General features: G+C 41.0%; 1 protein-coding gene across 3 annotated transcripts in view; it reads right to left on the bottom strand.

Moving 5' to 3' along the window:
* Positions 1 to 3,937: 3,937 nt before the first annotated feature.
* Positions 3,938 to 13,441, bottom strand: part of svild (supervillin d) — a 47,051-nt gene continuing 37,547 nt past the window's right edge. For all 3 annotated transcript variants that reach the window (XM_065471600.1, XM_063483037.1, XM_063483038.1), the window contains 19 exons: positions 13,334 to 13,420; positions 12,161 to 12,344; positions 11,901 to 12,073; positions 11,172 to 11,327; positions 10,862 to 10,998; positions 9,628 to 9,775; positions 9,279 to 9,424; positions 8,884 to 9,059; positions 8,345 to 8,480; positions 7,940 to 8,240; positions 7,573 to 7,727; positions 7,352 to 7,454; positions 7,004 to 7,211; positions 6,793 to 6,926; positions 6,457 to 6,612; positions 6,054 to 6,197; positions 5,635 to 5,747; positions 5,232 to 5,384; positions 3,938 to 5,117 (listed from right to left, as the gene is read on the bottom strand). In XM_065471600.1, coding sequence (XP_065327672.1) covers positions 5,031 to 5,117; positions 5,232 to 5,384; positions 5,635 to 5,747; positions 6,054 to 6,197; positions 6,457 to 6,612; positions 6,793 to 6,926; positions 7,004 to 7,211; positions 7,352 to 7,454; positions 7,573 to 7,727; positions 7,940 to 8,240; positions 8,345 to 8,480; positions 8,884 to 9,059; positions 9,279 to 9,424; positions 9,628 to 9,775; positions 10,862 to 10,998; positions 11,172 to 11,327; positions 11,901 to 12,073; positions 12,161 to 12,344; positions 13,334 to 13,420 — 2,897 coding nt within the window. In that variant the 3' untranslated portion in view covers positions 3,938 to 5,030. The remainder of the gene's footprint in view (positions 5,118 to 5,231; positions 5,385 to 5,634; positions 5,748 to 6,053; positions 6,198 to 6,456; positions 6,613 to 6,792; positions 6,927 to 7,003; positions 7,212 to 7,351; positions 7,455 to 7,572; positions 7,728 to 7,939; positions 8,241 to 8,344; positions 8,481 to 8,883; positions 9,060 to 9,278; positions 9,425 to 9,627; positions 9,776 to 10,861; positions 10,999 to 11,171; positions 11,328 to 11,900; positions 12,074 to 12,160; positions 12,345 to 13,333; positions 13,421 to 13,441) is intronic.

The following is a 13,441-nucleotide window of genomic DNA, read 5'->3' as shown; positions in this document are numbered from 1 at the left end:
TTCTGATTCTCCTTTCAGCAGTTTGAAAAGAAAACTAAAAGAAACTACTCTGATGACACTGACTAGAAAAGAGACAGCAGATTTTTATATTCATATTTCTTTTGTTAATATTCCCTTTAATAGAAATGTGATGCATAACAATCACTGTAAGATAAAATTCAATGTCTTGAAAAACTTTCAGACTAATCTGAAATGGTTCGAGGTGTTTTTAATATGAGTCATACCTCATAGATCAAAGCATATTGTGAGGAGAATGAATTAGACAGCTCCGTACGTTAATCCTGCAGCTCTCCTGCAGTCTCAGAGAAGTTGCTAAATTTCATCTCAGCAGCAGAAATCCAAAGACAGAGCACTGCTGGGAGAGAAGCCAGGGAGCAACATTGATTAGCAGCATTATCACCTCTATTCCTACCACTTGTGCGCACACACATCGACACACACACAGGCGCTTCCAAGGTTATTGCAGGTTTCTTTCACTTTGATATTGGCTGCTGCACTCAGAGCGACAATGAATTTTTCAAAGCCTTGGATTTCTCACATATAAACAAGATTTTTTTTCTTTCTTTCTTTTTTTTTCTCCTTTCAAATGAGCCAGGTAGAATTGTTTTACGAGTTATTAAAATCTGAAGAACTCACTTGTCTTGTCCATAAGGGGCTCCTATCTGATGCTTCAAATGATATGCATGATAGTATAAGAAAGCCTCTAAAAAGTGTAAACATACAGTCCACAGCATATGAGGATTGATTGGCTCATCACACACAATCAATTCTCCTAAAATGTCTCCTGGGAAGACTTTGGTGGAGTGTTTTTTCTTTTGATAGCCTGTTATATTGATGTTCTCAGCTTGTGCAGAGCAATTATGACTTCATCCCATCTTTCAGCATAAAAGGTAAACAAACTAAAATGAGAAAAAAATACGCTGAGGCTATTTTTGTATCCTTTTAAAGTCTTGAAATTGGAACACGGAGAGCTCTGTGTTCACTTGGGAACTGATCACAAGGACAGCGTTAGCAATTTGAATGGCTGAGGTAAAATGCAACAAATAACCAAAAAGTCCAGTCTGACAGTGGCAAAAGTATATATATAAAAAAAAATACTGGTAAAATTGTAGTGTTACACATATTGAAAGTCTCAACTTTTTTATTTATCTACTTTTTAAGACAAAAAATTAAAACAGGATTGGTTTGAATTTTTGATTCAAAGCTACTTCACAAAAATATAATAACAAAATAATGAAAGTAAGCATATATTTTAAGGTTCTGTCCATCAGCCAGTTATTTAACATAGTTCAACTGTTTGTCAGTAATCTGGTTAAATATGACATTTATCAGATTTAAAAAAATAAAAAATAAAAAAATTATAAACTGAGATTAGAGCAGTTTCTTGGCTGGAAGCAGCTGAAGGCAACTAGCTAAAACTCCAGGGCGTTCCTCATCCAGGCCCAAGATATAATCTGGGAATGTTTCATTCCTGCACTTTAGTTTAGTTTAGAACTTAGTGCTAACCAGTGAGCTTACAAGTGCTTGTAGGAAAACTACAATATCTTTAATTGGAGGTGGGCTATAACACTTTAAACAAGTGTTTGAGCTAAGCTAAGCTATGCTAAGTTAAACATGTACTAGCTGCATCTTCTTGCATAACCTAGCTGGGTGTGTCCTTATGAACTGGAAGGGCAACAAACGTTGACAGGGGAGTATTTGTTTCTAGTCACTTGCACATTGTATATGTACAAACTCGGGGTGTAAAGTAAACTCTTAAATTTTCTTAATTCTTAATTTCTTCTTCAGACTGAGTTTAGTTCATGTTTTTCCAGCTGAGGCCCAGCTCCGTCATCTAACATCCAGGACATCATTAGTCAAGCTAATCTGCTTTGTATTAGCATCGGCTTTGTTTGCCTGCATGTCAGCCACATCGTGGGCTGCTGTGGCACCTGAGCCAGAAGGCAGAAGGATGCAGGTGATTAATGCAAGCCAGAGTTTATGATAAATAAACCCACTGGCCTTTCATCTCTCTGCTGTTGGAGGAGCAATGACAGCATTCTGTAATCTGTTGTAGAGAAAGCTTTACTGCCGCATTCTTGTTGGCGTCTATATGAAATGAGAATGTAGATAAGCGATGAGGAGGTGAGTGTGTAATCCATATGGTGCACATCTATCTGGGTTTGTTTTGCTTGTCAGTGACCCTGAGAGTGTGAGGCACAGATGTACTGCATCCTAAATGAGCAGGTGTTGTCCAAAACAGCTATTCCAATGCATGAGTCAGGCAGGCAGGCATGACAAATATTCATGACTGCTGTTGACATGGTGTTGAAGAAATTTCCAGAACATCTGCCTACAAATGAAACTTTCTCATCTGGCAAGTTTGTTTTTAAAGTTTCTTGTTCTGCTCATCAGCTTTTAAATATTTATGAACGAAAAGGCTGGAGAGATTTGTAGGGGGGGAGAAAAAAAACAGTGTTTAAACAGGAGTGAAGGTTGGACAGACAGACAGCACCCTCTTCTGGTCACTTCTAAAAATTGCAGATTGCAAAGGCGTGTCAGAACAGGCAGGTCTCTGGACATCAGTATAGTGTTTTTAAAAATAAGAATCTATGAAATTAACATTTTTGTTTAATAGTGTGACTTGAAATGACTAACATTGACATGATAGCATCACACAGTTGCTGCAAATTTGTTGGCTGCACATCCATGACCTCACTCTTCTCTTCCACGACATCCCAAAGGTGCTCTATTAGATTGAGATTTGGTGACTGTGGAGGCCATTTGAGTACAGTGAACTCATGGTCATGTTCAAGAAAACAGTCTGAGATTATATAAGCTTTGTAAGATGGTGAGTTATCCTGCTGGAGGCAGCCATCAGATACTGGATATATTGTGGTCAGAGATGGAAATGGTCAGCAACAATACCCCAAAAAGTGCCGGGAACATATTCCCAATATCATTACACCACCACCACCAGCCTCAACCACTGATATATGGCAGGATGGGTCCATTCTGACCCTACAATCCAAATGTTGCAGCAGAAATTGAGACTCATCACACCAGGCAATGTTTTCCCAACCATATGTTGACCAAATGTGGTGACCTTGAGTGTTTAGTCTCACTTTCCTGTTCTTAGCTGACAGTCTGGTCTTCTGCTGCTGCAGCTCATCTGCTTCATGGTTTGACACATTAAGGCTTCAGAGATGCTCTTCTGCACACCTTGGTTGTAACAACTGGTTAGTTACTGTTGCCCTCATTGGAACCCATTTTGGCCCAGAGAACTGCCACTCACTGGCTATTTTCTCTTTCTCGGACCATTCTCTGTAAACTACAGAGATTATGTGATCAGTAGATCAGCAGTTTCTGAAATACTCAGAGGAGCCTCTCTGGCACCAACAAACAGTCAACAGTCAACAGATCATGCTGACCACATCACATCTACATACCTAGAAGCACTGAGTTGCTGCCATGTGATTTCCTGACTAGCAGATGAATAGGTTTACCTACGACATGTTCTCATCCTGACGCGTAAAATACAGACGATTGTGACAAGTCATTGATATTTTACACGTTGGGAATGAGAGCGGGTTGGAATGAATCTGTTTTACGTGTGAAATGAAAATGATAAACCTAACAAAGCATGATGTACGTTAAATCTGTTCACTTTCAGATCCCGAATCACTATGTGATGGCCACAACATGAAGCTATTTTATTGTTGAATTATCAGTGATACTTTGATGTGTTTGTGTTGGAATGGACGGCTGGAGCGTCTCATCGTATTATCACTGGATTGTGCAGTTTCCCCTCTATATCTATCTATATATACACACTTTTGTTTATGAGGCTAACAATGAGAGTGATGATGAAATTATTCCCAATACTCTTTGAATAATTACATCAGAATACATAATTTTTTTTTTTTTTATACATTTTATTTGAAAAGGGAATACTGAGCATCTCATTCCCAAACCACCAACCTTTTATTTTATGTGCCAAAAAAAATAAAAGCTGGCCCCAAACAAATAATACAGATCTTATTTAATCACAAAAAAGATGCATATTGCAACAAAATGAATGCATGATTGTGAACACCATGCAGAGAGTGTTCTAGTTCAGACGTGACAGGCAGCTTTACTACCAGCATGCTGTATATACCATCATATCATTACAGGGAGTACGTTTGCATTAAAGGCAGTTATGCAGCACAGTTTCTCTCAGTCTTTCTCCACAACACACACCTAATACTTTTAAAAGTTGCACCCTTGCTCACAAAAATCACACATACACAGAAAAACATAAATGAGACAAAGATTAGATTTGGTCCCAGATAACCAGAGGGGCAGTTAATTATAAGAACAAACTAATCGATATTAATGATCAACGAGGGAATTTTGGGGGGGAGTTTTGCAGATTGCTTTGTTACTCATGCCTCTGCACACATTTAAAAATGCTAAAAGCTGAATATTTTTCTGTGTGTGAATCAGACGTCTGTACCAACACTCTGGTTAAAGAGCATCAGAGAATGATAGATTACAGGAATTGTGCACAGACCTTCAATTTTTCTTCCTCTGTTCTCAAAACATGTCGATATTTCATATTTCTGCTGAGCAATTGTTTTTCTTAACACAGAGGTGGCTTTTTCCATGACGCATTTCAAAAAATAAAAATAAATTTTTTTTTAAAAAGGAGTAAATAAAATTGCCAAAGTATAAAGACCACAGGCATTTTTTTTTATAAACAAACAGTTTTAAATGAGAAATAAAACTGATAAAAAACATTTATGGTATATTACATATTTATAATATGAGGATAAATGTAAAAGAAAACACATATCTATTAAAAAAAGGTTAACAATTGCACATAGGCTAGAATATTTCACTGATAAAGGGGAAAAATGGCACTGTTTTTTAAAAATAGATCAACATTTGAACAAAATTGTACATTTGCTTTTCTTAAGTCTTTCTACAAAATGAGGCCTGTTTGTTTTTAATAAAACACATTAAAAAGAAAAAAGACCCAACAGATGCGTGAAGAAAACGATGCGGTTTTAAAACAGACCCTTGCTTTTCTTCAGATTCTTTTGCTTCCAGTTTGGCAGAGCGTTGAACTCAACGCGACTCATCTCAAGAAGTTTCTGTAAAACATTAAAAGTGAGCGGAAAAATAAATGTTGGCACTTATAACATTTTTCTTTATTTACTGAATTTAAATGTAATAAATAATTCTAATGGTCACAGAGCGCGTCCTACCTTGAAGTCCTGGTCTGAGAGGTAATCCTCCAGACGCAGAGGGTCCACTCCCTCTGGCAGCGGTTTCCTGGTCAGCTCCTCGATGGAGTACTGCTGCTTACTGAGCTTGGACAGGGCCTCTTTCACCAAGATCACTTTTTTGGAGAGCCCAGCCTGCGAAGACAGAGGCAGAAATACTCTACTTTCTATTTTTTTTTTCACATTTAAGCTCAAACTCTGTCTTTTTGCAACACATTTAATCAAACATAACACCTGAATAAAAGGATAGAAAACAGCCCTGCACTCTTGCTGCGATGCGTGGGACAAAATAATCTCCAGTTCAAGCTGTGAAGCTGTGACAGCTCCCTGACACCAACACTTCATAAGACAGAGACTCTGCAGTAAAAGACAAGCCATCACCCACCTTTGAAGCGATACTGGGGTCCTTCTCCCAGTATGGGAAGATGTTGGTGAAGGTCAGGGGTTCACAGCCTGCTAGGATCAAATAGGCCAGAGGGGGGCGCCGAGGATTCTTCTCTGTAAGTCGATGTTGTATTGAAAAACAGAAGGAAAACATAAGCCAAAAAAAGAGACCGGACATTAAAGTACAGAATATAAGAGACTTTACATAAGAACAACATTACTCAGACACACACGTTACTATGAAAATCATCCCTGCATGACTCGACTGTTAAAGTGAAATCTGTGATCTGAAGATTTTTATGGCCTCTCGCTTTGATTTCTCTTCTTTTCTATATTAAAAAAAATGATGATGAAGTATTTGTGAAGAATATTGCAAGACTTTAAATAAAATGTTCAAAATGCTTGTGTGTGACCTCTGACCTTTGCAGTACTGCAGCACAGTTTCCATGGCGCACTTCCTCTCGCTGTCCCAGCGCATTTTCGCAGATCCGGTGCACTGCGTGTCTTCAGGCTGCCAGCCCTGCCACAGATACACCTCCATACGGTTGTCGAGCAGAAACAAGGCTGAAGAAGAAATAGTGATGTGATAAGATAGCAAGCCATAAAATGATTACACTGAACTTTTGTGTTGCGTTTGAACTGTTGCAAAATATTTGTGATGTATGTGGCATTAGCAGACGTTCCTCTTGATTATATGTATCTTTCTTTATATCTGTAGATGTTTACTGAAGATAAACCTGAACTTGCTTCGCGAACTTTAAATTCTTTAAGAACTGAAATGTAGAAATAACTGAAATGCGACATTGCTCCCAGCTTGTGTTACCTGGCTGTTGTGCTGCGTAGAGGTTCTCCTGCAGGAAAGGCATCGCCATGACTCCTTCTGCTACCCTGGCGGGATACAGCACCTCCTCCCCTTCAAACACCCCGGAGCTCGCACTTAAGCTGAAGAGCCGTGGTGTGTAGTTGTACTTTCCTGGATCTGCAACACACACACACACACACACACACACACACACACACACACACACACACACACACACACACACACACACACACACACACACACACACACACACACACACATATTATCTCTCTATCTACATATCTACATTCTGCTAAACACCTGGATAGTTACTAAGCAGCGCATGTTGGGCCGTACCATCCAGCATACAGTCGTAGGCCTTCTTGTCTTTCAGGCCCAGAGCCTTCATAAACTCCGCAGGTTCAGATCCTTCCTCCACCTCCTCCACTCTCACACTGCTGCTGAGGCTCAGGCCTAACTCTGATGGATGCCTTGAAGACACAGACACGTGTTGATCCGCAGCCGCAGCCAAACATCCATTCATACATTTACACATCCTGTGCCTTACCTCTGGGTTAGTTTGTCCACTGCTCTTTTGGCCACCTGCTTGGCGCTTTCATGAGCTTTGCAGCCGTGCCACAAGTAGAGCTGGCCTTTCTCAGCATTAAGCAACACCAGGCTGCCACGAGAGCGCAGACTGCTAGGCTGACAGTCCACCTCCACCAGCGAGGCCTCTGACTCTGCCTCACCACGGACACAAAACAACCTCCAGGCTTCTGCAGAGGTGAAACAGACGTGGCATGCTTTCATGTTTTCTACCAGAACAACCTAAATAATTCATTCGGTTTATGAAATATTGTGAGGCTTTAATCTTTTACAACAAGTCAAAGTTTCAACATGAGATTTTTTTGGTTACCTGTGTTGTTGGTGTTGTTCTCTCTGCTGCCCTTATGGATGATCAGACCTCCCTGGAAGAGCTGCAGGAAGCAAGGAGGTTCTTTTCCCTGAGTCACCAACACCTGGAGAGCCACGCACAAAGAAAAAGGTAAACAAAGCTGGATCCAAATGTACTTTCAAAAAGCAGGGATTGCGATTCTAACACTTATTATGGTTATTTTTGGTGCATCTGTGACTCACCTGTGACCCCCTGTGGCTTCCGAGCTCCACCGTCATGAGAGCGGAGGTTCCTTTCTCACTGGCGCTGGAGTGGCGGCCCTGCCAGAAAAAATACGCAGCCCTCTCTCTCCCAGGACCTCCAGCGCTCAGCTCCCCAGGTTTCTGCCGCTTCCCCACTGGAAGAACAGAGCACAGAAAACCTTCTTATTTGGTTCAGGCTTTCAGTGACATAACAGTCAGCTTTTCTTCACATGCAGTTCTGATGAATGCGTGCCAACATGGCACGCAAGAGAAGCCACACAAACGCAAATTTATTATTATTATTTTTGCTCCCCACGCGCATCTTCTTCCACTATTTATTCTGAGGCTGTGCCAAAATGTGACTCACCGAGCGTGGTGACAGAGTACTTCCAGCGGATGATGTAGGCATCGCCCTCGTGCAGCTGGCCCAGGCTTTCCTCAGGCACTTCCTCCTCTCCGTGCTCTCTTATGTGCCACGCCTCTACGGCCACGGTTGCTAACTCTGCCTGCCTCCCATCCTCTGTCCTCACCAGGCCGTGACCCCGCTGGACATCGATCCCCTCCAGAATGGTCTTCACCGGCTCCGGCTCATTGTTCAGCAAATCTTTAGCGTCACATGGGTGGAGCTCCAAGTCAAGTGGGGAGCGCACAGTGGAGTGGACCGGGCTCTGAGCAAACCAGGACACTTTTAATTAGCTTTAAATTTGTTACTTAAAAAAAAAAACAAAAAAAAACAAAAAAAAACCAAACAAACAAAACAAATCTCCTCTACCTTAACTTCCTCAGCTTGAGCCGCTTCCTCTTTCTTCCTCTCAGCCCAGTCCAGGAACTTCTCTCTGAACAGGGACGTCTCATTGTGCTCTGACAAACGACCAAACAGAGCCCAGCTTGGACGACCTTCCCCTTTCCTACATGTCACACACATGAAAGTTACCTTTACTATTTTTAGTGTCTTCTCTGTGTGGCTGTACATGCACAGTGAGACCACTAGGGGCTGCAATAGAACTAAAAATCTAACATAGCTCTCAGCTTAAACAGACAATAGAGGTTTCTGGCACAACTTCACCTACTTCCAAAGTGCATAGAGAAGAACAAGAGTCTGAAGAGGTTGAAGCTCCAGCAGCGCATGCAGTTTAAAGAACAGCTTTATTACTTAACCAAACAATAAAGCTGTTCTTTAAACTACATGTGCTGCTGAAGCTCCAAACTTCTTAAACCATTTAAAGCTGCTTTAAATGTGAGATGACCACATCATGCATTTAAAAAGCACCCCACAGAGGACAGAATACAGGATTAACATGTCACACTCACTGAGGCGTGTCCTGGTTTGTGCAGGAAGCATCCAACGGGTTGACTCTGCAGCTGCTGTAATCGTAGCTGCCGCTGTAGAGCTGTTTGCCTAGTTTGACGGCCACTTTCCTGTCGCTCAAGGGCACATCTTTCCCGTGCCACACGTACACCTCGCTGCCAAAATCAAACACTAACACCTGGTGTGAGGCAACAGCAGCAGGAGGAAGGAAGAGAGGGAGACGTTGGTTAAGTGTTTACTGAAATCTCTGTCTTGACTTTTATGGACGCGTCCTAAGGATCTTCAGAGTTTATAGCTTCCTGTAAGCCTTTAAAGACTTAAAGGCTTGTAGGAGAATGAAATGGACTGAGTTTCTATTCCACTTATCAGAACTTCCCAGACATATGAGTGACATCACCTCTTTAGAGTCGAGCAAGGACACACTTGGGATAGAGGCCCAGGCGTCTTCGTGAGGCACCAGCTTGTCTCCCTGGAGTCTGTACACCCCATTAGAGTCCACCACGCCACTCTCGTACAGCTCATCCTCCTCTGGCTCTCCCGCCCCTACAATCAAAAACAGGGTAAGCACATGTGTGCGGTGGTGGTGGTGTGGGGGCTCAGTGGTTAGACAGATAATCCTTCAAGAGGATAAGAGAAGTGCTCTAAGGAGAGACTGACAGAATATCTACTGGTACTAGTCAGTATTATTAGAGATACAGAGGTCAGAGACCGTGTCGGTGTTTACTTAAGAAAATGTGTGCACGTACCTCTGTACTTGGTCTTTCCACCCAGCAGGGTCCAGAACTCTTTGGCCCATCTGTTCTCAGTGTTGATGCCCTCCTCCAGCACCGTCACCTGAGGGGCCTTACAGCCGAGGTCCCTCTTAGCCTGAACGAACGCCGCCATCTCCGACGCCTGTCCACACAAAGCACACGTTACAGCAAATACACAGCAGTCACATTTTTTTCTAAATGTGTAAGAGTAGACACATATTAGCTCATTTAATCCATCTGTACTGATCGGACTTTGTGAAAATGAGAACACAAAGCAGTTACACTATGCTAACTTGTGTGAGAATAGCACAGGCAACACTTGTGGCTGTCCCACATCCTGCAGGCCCTACTCAGACAGGGCCCTCACCCAACCAAATCAAGTATTCCTAGTAGTGAGAAAATAAATGATGAAATAGAGGTGGAGGAATCATCTGAACCTGTATCAGCCGGGTTGGGTCTTATTAATACAGCAATTCTGTTGGTAACCACAAGAATCCGTCACCCTGTAGTGTAAGCATGCAAGCATTTCAACCAAGTCAGCTCTCCAGCTCAGGCACAGCCTTTGATCTACTGATGAAATTCAGCTGATATAAACACTGACACCATTGTCTACTCACCTGTACATGTTTGAGGGTTCAGCTTATCCCGGTTTATATATTTTATGTTCAATATTTTACATTTGGAAACAAACATGTTTTAGGTTGAACTCCTAAAACCAAAGTGGTTCTCTGTTGCATCTCTTTAGTGTGATGATTGTCTGAGTTACAGATCAAACAGTGTAAAGACGTCTTTATGTCAGAAACCTTATTTTGGTTTGATGGATTTTTAAATTATTGGTTGAGACCTCAGGATCTTCAGAGAGAAATTTATAAAAACTCACTTTTCATGTGAAGTTACTGACATATAATAACCGAAAAAGTTCACATAACATGAATGTCTGACAACCTTTTTTGATTTCAGTGGCAGAAACAAGCTTTCATACATTACACAATGCAATAACCACGAGAGCAGCAGAGATCAGTTCCCACAGAACAGTGTCCCATTGATAGGTACAGCTAAAGCCTTTTATAATCTGTTTGTTCAAACTCTGAATATATCAAACATCAAACTTGATCCTGCAGTTCATGATGGAAACAGCCCGTCAATGCACAACATTATCGGCTCTGAATCTCTTTGTTTTTTCAAATGTGGTCATTAGGGTGCTGATTCAGTGTGTGAGGTTCATTACCTTTGCTTTCTCGATGACGTTGGCGAACTCTCCACTCCACATGTAGCAGTGCTTTGGTGTTATCAGAAGAAAGCAGTCACCACTGTTTAGAGACTGAGCTGTGGGCTCCACCAACCGAACCTGGACGTGCCTCCGCCCTTCACAAAGTAACAAAAAAAGACCTTTTACTTATTTGAAACATTAAAAGGATTTAAACCGATTTACCAAATATATTTAAGAAATGAAACAAGAAACATTTTACTGAACCTTTGATCGCTTCAATATTCAACACGTACTCATAGAAAGAGTTAATCCCCTCGTGTTTCCTCACCTTTGATGCGGATAAGCATGAGCTTATTGAAAGGCACTGCACTGTTATTGGTCACAACATCAGTGGACTTCACACTTCGCAGGTTCACCTTGCGAAAGTTTTCCTTGCTGGCCAGACCGGCCAAGGCAACGTCAGCCAGGTTTGAGTGTTTTGCCACTGGGCAGGTGAGAAAACAAGAACAGGGACTCAGTTACACATCAGCTCTTGAAATATTAAACTGTTTTGAGGTTTTGATGATTTTCTGTTCCTTTTTCTAATTTTTCATAAACAAAGAGACGAGACGCGCTTTAATTATTTCTTTCATGTGAGCTATACTAGCACACAGCACACGTAGCTGTGGTGCTCACTTCCTCTTTTGTAAACTGTGAAGACGTCACTGTGGTCAGTCAGCAGAGTACAATACTTGTTCAAGCAAACATCACACTAATATGATTATGCAATAACCGGCTAGCAACAGCCCCACAGCTTTACCTGAACATCATTTTCATATTTTCTTCTTATATACAGTGTGTTTACGTTACGGCTGATTCACAACATAAACAAGAAATTCACTCTCCAGACATATTTCCTGTATAAAATAATTCACTGACTTTAATGTGATTTTTTTCTTTTTTTTTTTTTTAGAAATAAAACTTTTTGTGCTCCTTTAAAGCTATCCAAGACTTTCTGGCTATCCTGGGTGAGAATATACTGTAAGCACTGCTACAGTAGGAAAGTTTGAGCACTTACTCCTCTCCACTTGGATCCTTTTGGTCTCCACAGTGGCTACGTTAAGCCTCTGCTCGGTGTAGACCTGCCTGATGTCATTGCGGGCAGCTAAAGCTCGCAGAGGGTTCCTGGAGCCTTGGTTTCTTCTGGCTGGTCGCACCGCTCGCTTGTGCTCTGCTACTGCTGAAGTGAGCCTGATGACAAAGTTTAGGAACTTAAAAATATTGTAATACTAAAAAGCAAAGGACAAAAAAACCCATTTATGTTTATTACAAATTTACTTTGGCGACTCAGTCGAGATCTGGCTTAGGTCTTCCTCAGTCACCACCACGCCGGTGTCCTGGATTGTTGAGGGCGAGACGGATCTGTAGAAGTTGCCGAACGTCTCTTCGTCGTCCAGCTTCATCACTTCTTTCTCCATCTCTGCTGTCACCTCGATGGTGGATGTCTTGCTTTTGCTCACGCCTGCGCCCACCAGCCATAACATCAGCAAGAAGAAAGGATGGAAAAGGAAGTGCTACAAAGACTTTTTGTGCATAACTTTTCTGGCATTTTACAGGTCAAAGGTCACGTGAGGTGATGGATGTCCTGTGATGTCTATAGCTTAAATGCTTACACCAATTGAAAGTCAACATTTTTTTTAATGTTATTAAATTAGTGTGCATTATATTAATAGGATGAAACAGAAGAGCTTACTAAACTGCACAGGGATAAATATTTACTAAAAAATAATAAACAGGACAAAATAAATGAATGGAAGGAAAAAAACAATTCTGCAATTTTACTTTTGCATTTATTTACTTTTGCTTATTTTTTTGTTTAAATTCCTTAAAGTAAAAAAAAAAAAAAAAAAAGCTCCAAAAGCTTAATTTAATCTGAAAAACAAATGTTCTGCCAATCTCATCGTTTCCACTAATCCACATGGTGGCCCAAACATTTGTGTTGGCAGTTACTCTGCGTTACACGCAGCTGTTTGCTTATTGATTCTTAAACGCTTAAAAATATGTTCCTGTCTGTTGCTTCCACATGTTGAAGTGGTCAAAATCATTAGTGACACTTATTGGAGTTCCAGTTTTTTGTTTGTTTGTTTTTTTTGGCAAAGACGCAATTTTTGTAGTTTTGCCTCAGCAAACAATCAGCAGTGGATTTTAAATCAAACATTCAAGATGTGATTGAAATGCAGACTTTCAGCTTTATTTCAGTGGATTTAACTACAGTTTTGCATTAACTGTTAAGGAATCACAGACATTTTCATACAGACCCGTGATGTACAGAGGCAAAATGACAAAAACTGTGTTTTTCAACAGATTATGGACCATTTAAATTGGACACAGCTCTAGATTTCAACTTTGGAATGACACATTTTTACAGACTCGGTATAATCGTGTACTGATTATGCAATACAACATCAAATTCAATACTGTGTACAATAATCAGAAGCAGAGAAACTGTACCTTTATTGTGGAGCTTGTCTAGGAAGGACTCCAGCTTGTCGAGCCGTTTATCTCCTTCCACCTTGACATCAGATCGAGTGGAGATTTCTGTACAGCAGAGAAAAACTC

Source organism: Pelmatolapia mariae, linkage group LG8 (assembly GCF_036321145.2).
Source record: "Pelmatolapia mariae isolate MD_Pm_ZW linkage group LG8, Pm_UMD_F_2, whole genome shotgun sequence".
Classification (NCBI taxonomy): Eukaryota; Metazoa; Chordata; class Actinopteri; order Cichliformes; family Cichlidae; genus Pelmatolapia; species Pelmatolapia mariae.
The sequence above is the reverse complement of the archived record's forward strand: the minus strand, read 5'-3'. Positions and strand labels throughout refer to the sequence as shown.